The sequence below is a fragment of the Capsicum annuum genome, chromosome 7 (genome assembly GCF_002878395.1).
Source record: "Capsicum annuum cultivar UCD-10X-F1 chromosome 7, UCD10Xv1.1, whole genome shotgun sequence".
Classification (NCBI taxonomy): Eukaryota; Viridiplantae; Streptophyta; class Magnoliopsida; order Solanales; family Solanaceae; genus Capsicum; species Capsicum annuum.
The window spans coordinates 66,238,115-66,258,366 of record NC_061117.1 but is presented as its reverse complement, the minus strand read 5'-3'; the positions used below and the strand labels follow the sequence as shown (position 1 = coordinate 66,258,366).

The 20,252-nt window shown below is 34.7% G+C and overlaps 1 protein-coding gene across 1 annotated transcript; it reads right to left on the bottom strand.

Moving 5' to 3' along the window:
* Positions 1-7,140: 7,140 nt before the first annotated feature.
* On the bottom strand, positions 7,141-20,047 carry LOC107853538. The gene is made up of 5 exons (XM_047393564.1): positions 19,827-20,047; positions 17,661-18,553; positions 8,420-8,620; positions 7,807-8,002; positions 7,141-7,568 (listed from the first exon to the last, which is right to left on the bottom strand). The coding sequence occupies exons 1-5, from the start codon at positions 19,942-19,944 to the stop codon at positions 7,384-7,386; spliced, it is 1,593 nt and encodes a 530-aa protein (XP_047249520.1). The 5' UTR covers positions 19,945-20,047; the 3' UTR covers positions 7,141-7,383.
* Positions 20,048-20,252: the final 205 nt, after the last annotated feature.

The following is a 20,252-nucleotide window of genomic DNA, read 5'->3' as shown; positions in this document are numbered from 1 at the left end:
GTTTGGGAAAAATAAAGGAGAGTAGTTCTGCACTCTTGCCTCTTCTCAAGAATGAGGCACCTATAAATATTAAAAAAAAAAGAATCTTGAACAGTAATAGATGGGTCCCTGTGCACAGTGTTTTTACTATTACAGAGAGGAATTTATTACAATTATATCGTATCCACCAGTCATATGTTGTCTTTGCCTTTCCATTTCTTGATAAATGCTTCAGCTTTTTCAAGTTCTTCTTCTTCTAGTAGAATTTCCGGAGGTTGTGCATCAGTAATATCTTCAGTATTTGTTTCGGTACTATTCATTGATACGTCTGAATTTTGCTCAACAGTTTGCAGTAATTTATCCCTGACCTCTGATAAATATTCTTCGATCATTTGCATTATTATTATTATTATTATTATTATTATTATTATTATTATTATTATTATTATTATTATTATTATTATTATTATTATTATTATTATTATTACCACCACACTATTACTATTACTACATACGGTTTTTTGGTAAGCACTATTATACGTACTACTATTTATATTTTTATTATTAAATTAAATGTATTCAAATATATTTTATAGTATATAAAAGGAAGAAATTTATGAAATAGTAAGAGTTAATGTAGGACTCTTCAACCATAAGTTTCTATTTTTAAGCTAATGATTTTCTTTTCTTTTTTAAAGGATAATACATTATCAAATTCAAATATTTAATATCCTTCAATTCAAAATTTTTATTACAATGACATTAAACCTTGTCCTAGAATTTGCCACATGGCCTCTCAATAGCTTGCCACTTGGTTATTGTGGTGCTTCATCCTCTGTTTTATAGTATATATATATATATATATATATATATATATATATATATATATATATATATATATATATTCAAAATATAAAATAAATATGAATTAATTAATACTCTACGAAAATAAATTTTTGTTTTAACATGCTGAGAACAAATATGAATTAATTAATGCTCTATAAACTAGATTTTTGTTGTAAAATGTTAGTTCTCAACATGTCACTTGTCACTTGTCACTTTTCATAACTTCATACAGATATGATACATGAAATAAATATGCATTAATTAATATTATACAACATAATTTTTTATTGTAACATGTTAGTTTTCAAGATGTCACTTGACATGACTTCATACTAGACCACTCTCCTTTATTATATATAGAGACTCAAGATACCTCTTGGCATAACTTCACGCTAAACCATTCTCCTTTATTATATATGCAGATATTCTTTCTAGTTTTACATACTTTTATTTTTAACAGCTAATGAGATCTAACATCAAATGTCAGCATACATATATAACATCTCACTATAGAAGTGATGAAACTTTCAGACAAACACTGTCACTGTAAAATGGTTTGACTTCTTCTACCTTATTGAAATGTCCACTTTATAGTTCAGTATTCTAAAAGACAGTTTTGGTATTCGCCCTAGGATCGTCCTGGGGCTGGGCACTATCAAATCGACTCGGGGTTCACGTATGGGGCTTAGTTCGGTGAGACTTACCCCTAAGTGCCAGACTATACGCCCTAAACACGCCTAACTCCCAACGCTTGGGGCTCGCCTAATAGTTCTTACACGTGTGCCAAATTCCTCAGTCAACAATATTGATCCTCATAATTCTTTACTAAATGAATGATATTTAGTAGTTTTTCATCTATAGAAATTAGAAAATTGAGAATAACTAGCTTATTTACTATTTGAGAATGTCAAGAAGGTGAATATCACTTAATATTTCAGTTTAAATACATATAATAATTTCACAACTTTACTTGTCATTGTCTTTATGGTTTTCCCCTATATCTCAAAATTATCATATTTATTATTTTGTTATCTCAAAGTATTTCATGTTTTGTTAGTGAAAGAGTGATACTTTAATTATAATATTAACAATTTATTGATTATTTCTTTTAAGAAGATAAATTTTATAGTATGATAGTCATATATTTTAAGAAATTATAAGTCTTTTATTATTTGAATGTTAAATTTTTAAGTTGATTTGCATCTCTTAATATTTTTTATATTATTACATTATTTCTACTTGTAAAAAGATGTTAATGTTATAAAATAAGAAAGAATAAATAAGAAGAGTAGAGAAAATAGAGAGAGTAATTCTTATTTTTCTTGAGGATCTTGATGTATAATTTACAATGAAAGAACCCTTCTATTTATAAGGAAAATTTACTCCTAGTCTAAGTAAAAAACAGATGATTCAAATCCTAATAGATATTAAAGTAGATCTTGATAGACATTCACTATAATGTAAATACATTTATAACACTCCTCCTTGAATGCCTAATTGGTAGATAATGTGCCTCGTTAAAACCTTACTAGAAAAAACCCAATGGAAAAAAAATCTAGTGAAGGAAAAAGAGTACATATCTCTAACCATACGCATATAGGTTGTCTCATTAAAAACCTTACAAGGAAAACCAGTGGGACAAAATCTCATAAGAAAAAAAGAGTACAACGCGTATTAACTCCCCCTAATGAGAACATCCTTGAGTCTTTGCATCTCGATCTTGTGCAGCATCTTCTTGAAAGCTGCAATTGCAGAATATTTGGTGAATAAATCAGTCACATTGTCAGTTGAACGAATTTGTTGCACATTAATATCATCATTATTTTCTAGCTTATGTATGTATAAAAGCTTTGGCAAAATGTGTTTCGTACTATCTCCATTTATGAATCCTCCCTTAAGATGTGTTATGTATGCTAAATTATCTCTGTATAAAATGGTGGGTAGATTTTCATATTTCACACCACATTTTTCTCGAATGAGATGTATCATGGACCTCAACCATACAAATTCTCAGCTTGCTTCATGAATAGCTATTATCTCAGCATGATTCGATGAAATGGTTACGATAGACTGCTTTGTATATCTCCAAGATATAGCAGTAGCACCACATATGAACAATAGCCTATTTAAGACCGAGCTTTATGCAGTTCAGATAAGTACCCAACATCAGCATGACCAATAAGATCGGGACTGCAATCTTTAGAATAAAACAAGCTCATGGGTTTTATCCCATTTTGATGTCTCATAGTAGGAGCAGAAATATACCTTGCTAACAAATTGACTGAAAAGGCTATATTAGGCCTTGTAGTATTTGCAAGATACGTGAGTGCACCACTTGCACTAAGATATGATACTTCATAACCAATCTAATTCAGTATATTTCTCATTTTAGCAAATAATTCATTGCTTTGAAAACCCTCCAAGAGTTTCAATAATTTTCAAGCTATAAGTTTATACAATATAAGAATTATCAATATGTTTTTCGAAAACTTTTATATTTTGAATCTTTAAAGAAGTTTTCATACAAACCTTGAAATTCTTTAGATTTATAATCTCACCTATTTGGTAGAGTCTCGTGCTGATAACGTGTTATAAAATAAGAAAGAATAAATAAGAAGAATAGAGAAAATAGAGAGAGTAATTCTTATTTCTCTTGAGAATCTTGATGTATAATTTACAATGAAGGAACCCTTCTATTTATAGGAAAAATTTACTCCTAGTCTGAGTAAAAGACAGATGAATCAAATTCTAATAGATATCAAAGTAGATTTTGATAGATCTTGGTAGACATTCACTATAATGTAAATACATTTATAACAGTTAAAACTTTTATTTTTTATGAGTTCTTTAGATCATGTTTTAAGTTTTTAAAATGAGAAAAAGCATAAAGGCCGCCTAAACTTGTCGCATTTACTTTAGCACTTTACTTTATAAATAATTATTTATCTCTCTAAAAAACTTTTGTATATATTAAATATCACCCCCAAAATGTAATACCACTTTCACAATGGAGAGTGTATTACCTCGCGTCACGTCATTGCCACGTAAAAAATTATTTAAAGAATTAATTTCACTAATATATATTTTATACAATTAGAAAAATATAACCCCTCCCTCCCTTCTTCTTCAAAAGGCCCACCCCTTTTAAATCTTTAAACCAAAACCACCACCACCCCCACCCCCCCCCGCCGCCCCTCCAACCACCCCCCCTTCCTTTCTTCTTCTTCTAATCTCCATTAATACTTTTTAGTCCTTAATCATTGATTTAATTTCTAATTCTACTTCTAATTTCTTTTCTTATAACATTTTTTTAGAAAGAAATGGGTATTTCTATTTGCATATTTGAAAACTATAATAAAGATTTTTTGAAGCAAGATGGAGGTTTTTTCTTTAGATGACGATAGAAATTTGACAAAAGAGAAAGAGAAAGGTGGGGGAGGAGGGTGTAAAAAACGCACTTTTTTTTTTGTTACGTCAGCCATTAAGGGGGTAATATGATTCACGTAAAAGTTGTTTAAGAGGTATTTAAACGTGTGTAAAGTTAAAGTGTTAAAGTAAGTTGTGGTGATAAATTTGGAAGGATATTTATGTTTTTTTTTCTTTTAAAATTATTAACGTATTTTAATATAATTTTGTGTTACTATACTGTTTTTACTATATTATAAATTAAAAATTAAAGATTCGCGAGGCTCATTCCCCATGCCTCAAAACATATGCCTTGCTACGTGCTATGTAAATTGCCCCACCTCATACCCCACCCCCCACGCCCGCCTTTAAAAACTGTTTTATACTAGCTAGTAGCAACCACATAATGCTAGTTATAAAATTACTCAATTTGCTTGTACTTTTTACTATGTAACTGGTATCTTCGACTCTTTTATTTCTATGCTCTGTATAATTCAAATTCTAATTCTAGATCATAAGAAAAGTACTACTTTTTTTTTGAATTATTGTGTACATGTCGCTCATCCATTTAGTTTATCTTGTTCTTAAATTTGTTGTTTTGTTTTGTGATTATTCGTCTAAAATAATGTGGGCCAATATGACAAAAAAGAAACAATTCTGGCAGTCTAATCTAAACATCAATTGTGGGATGGCATGGCACTTACCTTTCAAATTTCAATCAACAAATTTTAGCTAATTTGGCAATTCCTGGATTAACTCCTCTCTCTAGAGCAATCTATCTCCCACAGTGCAATAACATCTCTTGGTAACGAGAATTTTTTATTTTTTCTTCAAAAAATATTTTATTTTAATAAAAATAGTGGTGTTTAACCATAAAAAGTATTTCACTTTAGAAAAAATTATTTTTAAAAAAATAAAAATAAGAAATTTATTTTTACTTTTTTCACTCCTATTTTTCTCACAAAATTTTAAAAATAACTTTAATTTATATTCATAATCAAATACTATATTAACTTTAATTCTAAAAAATTATTATTTTTATAGCCAAATCAGGCCTATTAATATTTAATAAGCATACGTACTTCCTCAATTACTGTGACCTCTTTTCACGCACCTCGGGCAAAACTCAACTACCCTAAGCTGTATATACAGCTGCTGTATTTTCTGTCGTGGTGCAATAGTTAGTTACCTCGAGCAGCACGCAATTTTAGCCACATTTGCCACTTCTATTTTTTTTTTTTACTTCGTTTAAGTTTTAATCCTGGTCTACCAAAAGTCTACAGATTCAAACAATCAATTTTAGCACAAAAAGGTGCTGAGATACCTGAGGGGTCTTTTGAGAGTGTATTAATAAAAATAATGAATATATTAATTCTATGTATTACTAATATATTATTTGATTTATTTTTTCATCCTATATTATAATTCATGTTTGTATTAATTATATATTCTATTATATATTGATGTATGTATAACTAATATCACTCATTTTCTATGTATTAATAATACAAAGGATTAACACATGCATTAACTTGATGAATTATAAAATTGCCCCTCAAATCATTGTCCCTCTTTCGCTTTTCTGCACTTTACCATGAAAAAACAATAATGATTTTCTCCACCTCTTCTTCTTCCCCCAATTAATCAAAAAATAGTTGTTTTTCTATCGAAGGGTTGTGCTTCGTTCTTTTGTTCTATTATTTTGTTCCATCAAAGATCTTCTGCAACATTACTTCCTGAACTTTTTCTAGTAGCATCAAAATTCTCCTCGTTCATCTTACTTTTATCTCTCCCGGCGGAAGAGCGAATTATCATATTTATTGAAGAATTTTGAATCAATATTTACTTTTGATATAGTTCTGAAAATTGTTTATACTTGAGGATTTTTTTCGAAGAAGATGAAGTATTAGAATATTTTAATAGAAAGGAGTATTTTGATAAATAAACATCTTTTCATAAAAATTAAATAAATATATAATATTTTTAGTACATGAAACCAAACATTGTGTACGAAATAATGATTGCATAACTAATACTAGCATTACTGATACCTGCATTACTAATACAAACATTACTAATATACTATGGGGTCGTTTGGTAGAGTGTATAAGATCAAAGCAAAATATAGTATATTAGTAATGATTGCATTAGTAATGCTTGTATTATGTTTGTATTAGTTATGCATGTATTATTTCTTATGTATTGTTTGATTTGACGTATAAGAAATAATACATCTTACATAATTTCTATAAAAGAAATGTTTGTTTACAAAAATACTCTTCTTTGATTTTGTACACTTTTTTGCAACAAAATTTTTGTCATCTCAAATAAAATTAGTATTGTTGAACTAGTAGATAAAGATTTCGGATTAATTGCAAGACCTTCGTCTTTACGCATGAAATATTATGCCAACAGATTAACATAGTCGAAACAAAAATAAAATATAAGACGTAAAATTAAGAAAGTCTCAATTTTTTTTTAATCTTTGTAAAGACCCCCAAAGCAAAGCAAAAATATGTTACAATTATTTAAATCAATTATTCATTGTTGTAGATTAAAATGATGAAAAAAAAATTATGAAATGTTTTGAAAAGATTCACTATTGCAAATTAAAATGGCGGGAAAAAGAATGGTGAAATATTTTGAGAAGAAAATTGAGAGGTATTAAGATCATTTAATAAATTAATGCATGTATTAAAGACTTTGAATTACTAATACATAAAAAATGAATTATTAGTAATACACACCTTAATACACAATAGAGTGTAAGTTATACATTGACTAAAAATTGTACCAAATAAGGTATTCATAATACACACTAATTAATACATGCATTATTTTTGTCAATACACTACCAAACGACCCCTATATTCAACATTATTCTTATACACTCTACCAAACTCTACCAAAGGACCCCTAACAGTATTATCTGATAAATATCAATCATGAAAATGAACCCCAAATAATCCAGTTACAACTGTATATCACAAACCTATTTATGTATGTGTAAATGTTTTTGGTCAAGGAGAAAGCATTATCCTGTTTCATAAGCAAATTCAAATATTAAAACAAATATTGTATTCTCCTTGTATGAAACAAGAGACTATGCTAGAGCTAAAACATCCCATCTTAATCAATGAGGGCTCTCTTAAATCATAGTGGAAAGCTTTCGTATAGGTTTTTGAGGGCTGCATACAAGGGTTCTCCAGCCTTGGGTCTTTCAACCGCTCCAATAAGAATGTCAGCTGTAGTGATGTAAGGATCCCCATAAAACTGGAGATTAGTATCCATCCGTGTTGTCACGGCATTCCCCTCAAGTGAGACTCCCACAAATGCACCTGAATCATACAAATCAAAGCCCAAGTGAAATGCAAATCAAAGCCCAAGTGATTTAAGCAGGGTGAAGTAACACATTTGACCGCTTGGCCAATAACATACATATATTATACATTTTTTGGCTATTTGTTTTGGGCGGGCAGCTATTTAAGTTAATTTCCCATTAAGAAGCAATTACACTGCTGCTGATAACATCCAGTCTTGCAAGACAGCCATCAAAGAAAGCAAAAACCACGTTACCTTTACAACAACTGTAAGTATAGCATATGCCAGAACCTTTCTCTCCAGCTCGAAGATCTGCCTCCACAACTCTCCCAACTGGACCAGCTGCAGCACTACAACCAGCGCCAAGAGAAAAATGCATGCGGCTGCAAAATGTCTTCACGGCCTTAGAATCATGTAGCACAATAATGAAGTCCGTCAACTCACCTCCAATCTGTTAAAAGACAAAATCAACCTTTTAGATTAAGGATGAAGACAAATTTAAGAAAAGAAGCACAAAAAGACAATCCAACACATGTGCTCAATTATTCAACTAATTAGGAGAATAAGTTTCATTAGTTTTAGTCGACCGAAATGGATCAAATTGTTAATTTAGGAAGAACAAAACAGTGTTTGTCAATTAAGATAAAGCAAAACGCTAATGATATGCCCATGGCTACAACATAAAAGACCTTCAGACCCAAGCTTTGACAAAAATAGAAAATGAATCCGATATTCTGATTAAGGACAAAATGTAATCACACAATTCGCCTGAATTCTTAGCATAATTGTTAAAATGTTATCTGAACAGACCACGTTCTAAAAACTGAAGGAGAGTGTCATTAGCAAAGAACATTAATTTAGAGTATACCTGTGCACCCCATCCCAAACCGGCTGATAGTATAGCAGATGGTGCAGACCATGAGCCATCGGACCTTCGTGCGACCACCAGGCCGGAGCCAAGTTTATAAGTAAGAAGTATCCCAGCTTTGGCAACGGTTAAGATTGCCAGACCTTTAGCTCCTTTTAAAACTGCACCGGGTATGGACCTCTCAGGATTCAACCGAGCAACCTGTGCATTACAAGATTTAAGCAGCATTACAAGATAAAAGTTGCACAATGGGGACAGCAAAGCAATCACAGAAGAATTTGAAGATTCTGATTTTGTAAGCATCTCCTAGCACTACAATTCTTGTTCCAACCTTAAAGGAAGAGGGACAATGGAATGTCATATTGAGCTCTGTGTGTGAGAGTGAAGAGAGAAAAAATTTACAATGAAGCTAAAAAAGATAGTCAGTATTCGAGTTCTCTGCATTTTGCACCTTTAATCTATAACTCAATTTTAACTTGCACCTTGTTCTCTTATTTTTTATGATTACCCTCCCTAACCTATTTTAGCCCATTTTTATTTGTCTTGGTAATGGATGATTTGACGCTCTGTGGTGTGTGCTATTTGCACATGACATAGTATTGATTGATGAGACACGAGGCGGAGTTGACGGTAAGCTGGATGTTTGGCGATTGACACCGGAGTCCAAAGGGTTTAGGTTGAATAGGACTAATACAGAGTACAAGTTCAGTGACATAACTCACGAGGCAAATGTGGAAGTGAGAATTGATACACAAGCCACCTCCAAGAGAGGAAGTTTCAAGCATCTTGGGTAAATAATCAAAGGAAATGGGAGATTGACGGTGATGTTATACATCATATTTGGAGCAGCGCATATGAAATGGAGGCTCACATCCAGTGTCTTGCCTAATAAGAACGTGCCATCAAGGCTACCAACTATCTTGTATGGTGCAGGGTGTTGGCTGATCAAGAATTCATACGTTCAGATGAAAGTAGTAGAAATGAGGATGCTAAGATGGATGGTTACCATTTTAGGAGAGTGACTAGGAACAAAGATATACCTGACAAGGTGAGGACCTCTGTGATGGACAAGATGAAGAAAGCAAGGTTGAGATGGTCGGGCATGTGAAGAGGAGATGCCCAGTGAAGAGGTGAAGAGGTGTGAGCGATTGCTATGGTTGGTCGGGGGGATAGGTAGAGATAGGCCAAAGAATTATCAGAAAGGGGTGATGATTAGACAGGACATGGAACACCTGCTTTGAGATACTTTATTTGAGTCGATGGTCTACGAGAAACAACTTGTGTACCTCCACAAGGTATGGTAAGGACGTAAGGTCTGCGTATACACCACCCTTCTCAGACCCCACTTGTGGGACTACACTAGGTATGTTGTGGTTATACCCTCCTAACCTATTTGTTTCTTTGCAAAATCTTGATTTATGAAGGGTAATAGAGAAGTTGTATGTGTTGCTTAACTAAAGAAATGGGTTTACAAGCATGGAAGAGAATTAGGAGGACCCAACAACAACATACCCAATGTGTATTCCCACAAAGTGGAGTCTGGGGAGGCAAAGTGTACGCAGTCCATACCACTACCTCAGAAGAGGTAGAGAGCTTGTTTCCAATGATAAACCCCCGATTCAGGACAAACACCAATATAACAAACATAAAAACACACTACAGAATGATACAAGATACAAGACACCCATCGATTAATACACAAACTATCTAATCGAAATCACCAACACCACCAAACCACCACAAACAAGAAACTACAAGACACATGCATAACACTATGACTATAGACACTACTACATGCAAAGCACTCCTCCCTATCGATAAGGAAGCACTCCAACCCACACCCTCTACCCTAATCCGTGTCCTCCAAACTGGGCATGTCCTCCGTAAGCTGCAACTGCTTCATGTCATGCATAATCACCTCCCTCCAATATTTCTTCGACCTACTTCTACCCGCTTGAAACCATCTATACCCAACCTCTCACACCTCCGTACTAGTGCATTCGGGCACCTCCTCACCACATGAACGAACCATCTCAACCTCACTTCCCGCATCTTGTATTCATCGAAGTCACTCTTATCTTCCCTCAAATAATCTTATTTCTAGCCCTACATCTCCTAGTAAGTTCACAAATCCATCGCAACATCCTCATCTGTCACCTTCAACTTTTAGATGTGGGAGTTCTTAACCGGCCAACACTCCGCTCCATACAACATAGCCGGTCGGACTGCTACTCTGTAGAACTTACCTTTAAGCTTGGGAGAGACCTTCTTATCACATAAGACTCCTGAAGCAAGCCTCCATTTCAGCCACCCTACAATAATACGGTGCGTGACATCCTCGACAATCTCCCTATTCCCCTGAATCATAGCTAAGATACTTAAAACTATCTCTCTTCTGAAAGGGCTTGAGAATCCAGCTTCACTACCATGTCCACCTCATGCGTCAAATCATTGAACTTACATTCCAAATACTCTATCTTGGTCCTGCTTAACCTAAACCCTTTAGACTAAGGGTTTGTCTCCAAACCTTCAACTTATCATCAACTCCTCCACTATCTCATCAATTAGCACTACATCATCAACAAATAACATATATAAACCAAGGCACCTCCTTTTGAATGCATCACGTCAAAAAATCCATTCTCAAGGCAAATAAAAATGAATTAAGAGTCGAGCCCTAGTGCAACCCTTTCAAAACAAGAAAGTGCTCCGAATCTCCTCCTATTGTCCTCACACGCATCTTCGCTCCGTCACACGTCCTGAATCGACCTAGTATATGCAACGGGCACACCTCTAGCCTCAAGCACCTACATAGAGCGTACCTTTGTCATACGTCTTCTCAAGATCGATGAACATCATATGTAAATCCTTCTTCTTCCTATACTGCTCCATTAGTCTCCTCGCGAGGTGAATGGCCTCGATTGTCGAGCGACCTGGCATGAAACCGAACTGGTTCTCATAAATTGTCACGATCCTCCTCAACCTCAACTCTACCAACCTTTCCCAAACCTTCATAGTATGACTCAACAACTTAATACCCCCAATAGTTGTTGCAACTCTGTATGTCCTCCTTGTTCTTATATAATGGAATCATTGTACTTCATCTCCAAGATTCGAGCATCATTGTCGTCCTAAAAATAATATTAAACCTTGTCAACCACTCCAAACCTGCGCCGTCAATGCTCTTCAACAAATCCACCGGGATCTCGTATGGCCCAATCGCCCTACCCCTACGCATCCTATGAATATCCCCTTTGACCTCCTCAACCTTAATACGCCTACAATAACCATAATCTCAACATCTCTTTGAGTGCTAAAAGTCCCCCAACACGAAACCGTTGTCCCCCTCGTTATTCAAAAGTCTATGGAAATAAGACTGCCACCTCCTAGTGAGGGCGTCCTCTACCAATACTTCGTCATGCACTTCACTTAGTCAAGATCGTGGGCCCTCCGCTCCTTAGCCTTGGCAATCCTATACAACCTCTTATCCCCGTCTTTCTCCTCTAAAGCCGCATACAAGCTCTCAAAAGTTGTCGTCTTAGCCTTTTTCCTAGCTAACTTGTACTCCTCCTTATTCGTCCTTTTCTCCTCGTCATCCTTTCTCTCAACCAACTTTGCATAAGCCACCTTTTTAATCTCCATCTTCCTAGTTCCACGAGTAGTCCCCCTGGTGCTTGCCAGATCGACGTCTCGAGACACGCAACATCTCTCTGGTTGTCTCCTTGATGCAACTGGCAATCATTTTCCACATGCAATCCACATCCCCTCTACTCTCCCAAGCCCCCCTAGACGTCAACTTCTCCCCTATCTCCAAAGTACGGACATAGTTAAGCTCCCCCACCTAATCCTGAGCCGCTCCTCCCCACCCCTTCTTTTTGCCCATCCTTGTCAATTTTGCTAAATGATCTCTCAAGTTGAGATTTCAGTCATTAAATAGAAAGACTTCTCCTTGTACATCCCAAAAGATCTGCCATGAATCCCCTAATATCTGTCATTCCTAGTTGTTACATCTCTAATAATATCTCCTATATCTAAATATTGAAATTTATTTACACAAATATTTACAAAGATTACACATTTATAACCAAAATTTGTTTATTGAAATCTGTCCAGCTATCTAGACAGACATTCTGTCTATTATCCTAACATTCCCACTCAAATTGATGTCGGTGAATCAAGAAGCATCAATTTGCCACTAGAAACTAATGGTGTTACCGTGCCATGGATTTTGTAAACACAGCGTCAATTTGAAGATCACTGATACATGGGATTAGATTGAGGAAATCTAATTTCTGCAAGTAAATCACAAAGCCAACCAATCGATATTCTGATTCAGCAGAAGATTTTAAAACACGGTCTTGTTTCTTGCTCTTCCAAGATATCAAGGAATCTCCAAGAAACATGCACCAACTCGTGATGGAGCGACGGGTGTCAGGACATCTAGCCCACTCAGAATCACTAAATGCATTAAGCTGAATTGGAGAACTACTAGGAAAGAATAATCCACGAGTAGATGTTCCTAAGAGACATCGAATGATCCGACGGACAACCACCAAATGTAGATGATTGGGAGCGTGCTTAAATTGACTCACTTGTTAAACTGCAAAAGAGAGATCAGGTGGAGTAACAGTAAGATAATTTAGGTTCCTAACTAATTGCCGAGGCAAAGTAGGATCAAGAAGATCTCCTTCAGCACAATGATAATTTACATTCAATTCCAATAGAGTATTTACGAAGGAAGATTCTTGAAGACCAGCCAAAGTAATCAAATCTTGAGTATTTTTGTTGGTTCAAGAACACGCCCAAAGAATCATAATGAACTTCCAACCCTAAAATGTACATAAGAGTACCAAGATCTTTCATATGAAAAGAATCCTTTAGTCGCTGTCGGAGGCTAGTGATTAGTGAAGAGTCAATTCCTGTGATAATAATATTATCTACATACACCAAAAGAACACAAACTGCACATGTTTGTTGAAGAAACAAAGATGAGACATATTTGCTCTGCTCAAAAGAGAATTGAAGCAAAGTAGACCGAAACTTGTCAAACCAAGCTCCAGGAGCTTGTTTTAATCCATAAAATGATCGCTTCAACTTGCATACATCTGATGTAGGTGATGAGAACAAACTAGGTAGGGGTTTCATATAAATATGTTCTTTGAGATCACCGGAGAAAAGCATTTTTGACGTCCTTTTGATGAAGAGGCCAATTTTGTGACGTAGCAATGGTAATAATAGTGCGCATCGTAGTCATTTTTGCAACCGATGAAAAATTCTCCTCATAGTCCACACCATACTCCTGTTTGTTTCCAAGAACCACTAGTCGAACCTTGTATCGATCAAGGGTTCCATTAAAATGAAGTTTAATTGAATAAACCCATTTACATCCAATTGGATAGACATTCAAAGTACAAGGAACAATGTCCCATGTGTTATTTTCTTTGAGAGCCAAAAGTTCCTCTTTCATTGCTTTCTGCCAACATTCAAGGTTGGAGGCTTGTGAGTAACCTGTTGGAATAGAGATGGAGGATAAAGTATAAGAAAAACCATACCATTTAGGAGTATGAGACACTTTAGTAGATCACCGAGGAGGGTCAAGAGGAGCAGACCTTGAGGAAAACTCCGATTCTAGTTGTGGAGCAGTTTTAGGCGGATCTGTTTTGAAATGGGCAAAGTTGGCCGACGCCGTTCATATACAAATCCAGGTTTGAACCGCTTAGAAGAAAATGACAAATCCTCAAATGTAGGAAGAAGAGGAAAAACAGAAGATGACTCAACATGGGTAAGAAAGAAGACTGGTTTTCAAAGAACACAACATTTCTACAAATAAGAAATTTGTTAGAACTTGGATTATACCAAATAAACCTTTCTGCGAAGTGCTATGACCTATAAAAGCACATTTAGTAGACTGAATAGAAAGTTTATTGCGTTGAGAAAGGGGTAAGTGACAAACAAACACAACCAAATGTATATAGTAGGTAGGATACTTGTGATAAAAACCATAATATGGAGATTCAAGATTTAACACTTTAGATGAAAGTCTATTAATCAAATAAACAACAGTAGACAAAGCTTCCACCCACTATTTAGATTGTCCAGATGACTTAATCAATAAAGTCCGAGTGACATCTAAAAGACGACGATTTTTATGCTCAACAACCCCATTTTGTTGTGGTGTATATGGGCAAGAGCATTGTGAGATGATTCCTTTCTCAAGTAAGAAATTATTGCATTCATGAGACATTCCCCACCAGAACCACCAGATCTTAATATTTTGATACATGTGGAAAATTGATTCTCACTGTAAGCCAAAGAATTCTTGAACATGGAAAACACTTCAGATTTGGATCGAAGAAAATATACCCATGTAAACCGACTATAATCATCTATGAATGTCACAAAGTACTTGAAATGAGCATGTGAAACAATTGGTGAAATGCCCCAAACATCACTATGAATTACATCATAACACTTCGTAGCACGACTATCAAAATTAGGAAAAGAAAGTTTTACTTTTGCCTAATTTACAAGTAGAACAATCAAAGGAAGAAACTGAAAATTGTTTTTTATTTCCTAATAGACCAGAATTTGATAAATGAGACAACATAATACAATTATGATATCCTATGCCAAACCTTTATCTGCCTAGTTGTAGGAGTACAAGTAAAAGATAGAACAGGAGGAATGAAAAAGTGTATAGGAAACAATCTTCCAACTTTAGACCCCTTCGCGATTATCGTCCCCGACACCTAATCCTGCATAAGGCAGCCGTTACGAGAAAATTTCACATCACAATTGTCATCTACTAATTGACCAACTGAAATAGACTAGTAGAGCGCTTGGGTGATACAAAAACATTCTTGAAAGTTTGATAATATCCCCAACTTTGGTAATGGGTAAATTACTACCATTGGCAACCTAAATTTGTGAAAGACCGTGATACTTACGAACATTTTTTTAGCTCACTAGTTGAGTTGGTCATATGATTGGAAGTGCCACAATCAACAAGCCAAAAATTTGATGTAATATTGTTACTTGTAGCCCCAAGGCTGACACAACCATTTGTTGTACCATTTCGGGAGTAAGAACTTGACCAGCTGCCGGAGTAGCAAATTGGTTGTTAGTTCCTGTTAAATATGAGTTATCAGAAGTGAACCATTTATGTCCGCTTGGAAGGCTTTGATCCTATGATTTTGAGGACGTGTGGGACAATCCTTGATTATATGCTTGTGTTGTTTACAATAATTACAAAACTTCTTACCACAATTGCTCTCAATATGGCCATATGCTTGCAACTGTAGCATTGAATTCTGCTCATATCCCTACCCTTTCCTTTTCCTTGAGCAGCAACAGCAACAGTCTAAATGTTTTCTTGCTTGAAAGCGTTTTGTGTGAAAGGACGCTGCTCTTCACGAAGTAATTCTCTAAAACAGATATCTAAAAGGGGAAACAAGTCTCGATTATCAAGTTAGAGTGAACACTCTCAAATTCAAATTGCAATTTCATCAAAAATTGGTTTCTCTTGCTTTGCTCATGAACTACTTAAATTACAGAGACAGATTCGGCAGGTAGTTTAGCATAAATAATATCAGTAAATTCAGCCCATAAGTTCTGAAATCCTGAAAAATAATCTTGAATGGAGAGACCTCCTTGAGAGTAATTAGCAATTTCATGCTCTAGCCGAAAGTGTCTTGTGCTATGGTCTTGGTTGTAAACCTTTTGTAAGTAATCCCACATGACATTTGTTGTCTTGTATGGCCTGAGATTATGAACAATAAAGGGGTCAATTAACCCTAAAATCCATGTCATCATCCGAGCATCTTTAATCTTCCATTTACCGAGCTTTGTAGGATCGATAGGAGCAGGATCAATTCCATCTATATGAACCCATAATTTTTTTTTGGTGACATAGTTGAAACGAAAATGGAAGGACTCAAACTGATGTGACGCCATGTTCTTGACTTAGCTAAGACAGACAGAAACACAATGATACCAAAATGACCAAGACTAAATTCCTAAGATGCTTAGGACTGACTGTTAACAATAAGTAGTAAGCAGAATCAAGACTTTCCAAAAAAAAAATTGCAAGGAACCACTGATGAAAGACACTAGGAATCAAAGCTGAAAAGAAGGCTTTGATACAGGTCAATTTTGTTGAATGATCTCTCAAGTTGAAAGTTCTGTCATTAAATAGAAAGACTTCTCCTTGTACATCCCTAAAGATCTGCCACGAATCCTCTATATTTGCCATGTATCCCCTAATATCTGTCATTCCTAGTTGCTACATCTCTAAGATAATATCTCCTATATCGAAGTATTGAAGGCTATTTACACAAATATTTACAAAGATTACACATTTATAACCGAAATCTGTCCACTGAAATCTGTCCAGAAAATCCGTCTAGATAGATAGACAGATATTTCGTCTATTATCCTAACATTCTGATTTCCAAGTTCATCACCAAAAGCTTATGTTGGACCGAAAGACACTCGCTAGGTATGACCATACAATCTTTACATAACACTTTATCACCCTTTCTAAGGAGCAAAAAGTTTGTCTTCTTTCTTTTTGATGTAAATATGGAGTAGGTCATGCACTAAATGGAAGATATGTTGCACTAAATCTCCGAATACTGAACAATCAAAAACTAATGTACCATAAAAGGCACAAAGTTCATAAAAGAAAAACATCCACAAAATTGATTCAACACAACCCTAAATCTATATAGTCCAAACTAGAATAATAAATTTGAGATAGCTCATTTTCATAATGGTTTTAAGGAAATAAAAGGGCGAGACTAATTCCAGAAGCAACTAGGTGAAGGTCTCGTATGGCATTGGATGTGATTCTCCTTCCACCCTTAGGATTAAATTTATTTTCTTTTTTCAAAAAAAAAAAAAAGGAATAAAGCACACACAAAGTTTCTCTTTTGTCCTTCATTGAAGAAACTCTTTTATGAGTTTCCTCAAAAAATAAATTAGGGGGGAAATTATAAAAATAAAAAATAAAAAAAATAAGAGGATAGGTCCAAGATAAAAGCTGATATATAGATAAGCCATGCAAAATACAAAGAACTCAAAATATTCTCCTCAATAATAACAAAAGGCACAATTCAACATAGCTATAGGACAGTAGAATTTTGGAGTACTTCTGTACATAGCAACAAAAGGCACAATGTTGGTTCTTGAGGTTAATACCAACAAAATTACAAAAAATTCCTTAGTAGTAAAAAGAATTGACCTGTGCATACATCCTCAATGTGTTTGATGACTTGTATATCTCATACTCCATGGATAAACCCACTGGAAGGTTCAACCAACCTCTTGTACAAGTCCAGTCCATAACATCATGCTTTGCAACCTGTACAGCGTTGCTGATGGTGTTGATGAGCACACCTTGCACTGGGTCAAGCCTATCATAGCAGGTATCACACACTCTCTGTGGGTTCTTCTCCCGAAACTTCACGGGCAACAGGCACCTCCCTTTTGTGCATGTCCTACAAAAAACCCCTCCACAAAACCGACAATGATGTCTTCCACAAGTGAATACTGTAAAAGGCGCAGCGCATTGCATACAAACAGTTGTTGAACTGTCTGGAAGCCACTCTGGAGGCTCAGATTCCAATACATCCTTGTAAGCACTGTAGTTAAATGCGCTTGGCTCAACTAATGGTGGAGCACTTGGTGTGTAAACAGATGAATGCAAGAACGTATCTCCATTTGTACCAGATCCAAGAAACGAAACATTACAGCTAGGTAATTGTGGAACTGTATTTGAAACCTGACCTTTATTCTGACCTGTAACAATGGCAACTAGCCCACTCAAGACATTTCGTAAATTGACCTCAGGAGGACCACTTTGTGGCACAAAGTTATATGGGTCATGACCAGACTCATAGCCCCTATCCAATACATTATCAGATTCGATCATTGGGTACCCACATGGATAATTTTTACCAGTTGAATGGGGATCTTCTGGGAGTCTGCCCCATAAATCCTCATCAACTTCGTCTTCAACAAAATGAAATTTTGCATTGTCCTTTTCCAAATTAGCAAGCGAAGAATAAGCAACTTTGCCTTCAAATTTCACCATGATTCCAGGATAATTCGTATAACATATCAACAATGGATGAGCTGCAAATCGGTAAACATGACACCAGTCAAAAGAAAATTCAGGAGGAACTCCATAAAAAGTTTCAAACTCACGAGATGCTCATAGCAACCATTTTAAAGATCCTTATTCACCCTAAGATGTTTATCCTGCTTTAGATAGAATGTTTTAATTTATTTTTTTAGATAACATTAAAAAGTTTTGCCAGACCCACTTTAACTCTTTTTCTTTATTTTTTTAAAACTTTTCTCACAATTTTATCCTCTATTCTACTCTTTATACGCTTATACGAAACAATATGTAGCTGGAGTGCTTCTAAAAAATCTCTTAATATTGTGGAAGGCCAAAATCCTAGAAGAAAATATGGAGAAAACTAGTCAAATATACTCCCTCTGTCCCATATTAGTTGTCAAGATTACCAAAAATACTTATCTCAATTGACCTGTCATTTCACAAAAGATAAAATCAATTATCTTGTTTCATTTTACTCTTAGGGGTCATTAGGTTGGGAACAAGTTATCCCCCCATGAATATGGAATAACTTATCCCATCACTATGGTATAAATGGTGAGATAAATAATCCCAGGACTAACTAATACCTCCAAACCACCACAGGATATGCATTATTATGCCTAATATGCATCACACCAAACAACCCCTTAGTGTTAAATGTTCTTGAAATAAGATTAGCTTAGTCTTGTTCTTAAATAAAGTGCAATTTATTGGAGTAGTAATAACATACTTACTTTTTTCTAATTTCTTAAGTCCAAAAGGAAAATATGACAAACAATATGGGACGGTATGAGTAAAATCAAACCAACTAAGCCTCAACCCCAAACTAGCTGGATTCAGCTCCAATTCCAGTACTGGAACATAAATGAACTTATTCACCAAAGGAGAAATCCTTCCAGACAGGAATGAGAACTTAAGCATTATTGGGAGTGTTAAAAATGAAAAATTAATAAGTAAGAGAACCGGAAATACCAAAAAACATGCAATTTTATAGCAAAACATACAGAATTAAAGCGATAAAGACACCCAAATAGAAAACCGAATTTTAAAAAAAAAATTAATTAGGAGAAACAAAATATAGGGTTTAAAAGCGAGAGCTTACTAGCTAGCTACACAACTTCATAATCCAATCAAACTCTATACGAAAATCTGAATATTCGAATTTCAATTTTCTCTATACCTAGGGTTGTCATCTATAAATACCCCAAAAATCAAAAATCAATATACACAGAGACAGACACAAAACTTGGGATTGAATAGAAAATAATGAATTGGAAAAATTACCAGATGTAGTTGTTTGGTGATGGGGGTTAAGGAATTTTGAAAGGAAGGAAGAAGGCGATAAAGAGGTTTGTGGTTTCGTGTTTCGAGGTTTGCTTCTGAAATCGGGTATCAAACTCATATTTCGAGCCTATTTTTATAAAAGAGAAAATACATAAACAACCTGATTTTGTACAAGTTTTTCATAAACAAATTTAAATTTTACTTTCAATCTATTACCCCACAATTTTTTCATAATTCATTATAAATATATCATTTTTCATATAATTTTAATTACAATAAAAAAAGTGAATGCACACATCAATCATATACTGTCACATATAAATATATTTAATTTCATATTTTATTTATATCTTTTAATAAAAATTTTCTTTTTATTTTATTTATCACACTACCCTACCCCTCTCCTCTCACCTTCAACCCCATCCC

Excerpts from the sequence above, each read along its gene's own strand:
- LOC107853538 (XM_047393564.1), bottom strand. The coding sequence starts at position 19,944 with ATGAGTTTGATACCCGATTTCAGAAGCAAACCTCGAAACACGAAACCA. Across the intron at positions 8,621-17,660 it reads CATTGAGGATGTATGCACAG|GTTGCTCGGTTGAATCCTGA; the intron begins GTCAATTCTTTT and ends TGTAATGCACAG. Across the intron at positions 8,003-8,419 it reads GTTTGGGATGGGGTGCACAG|ATTGGAGGTGAGTTGACGGA; the intron begins GTATACTCTAAA and ends GTCTTTTAACAG.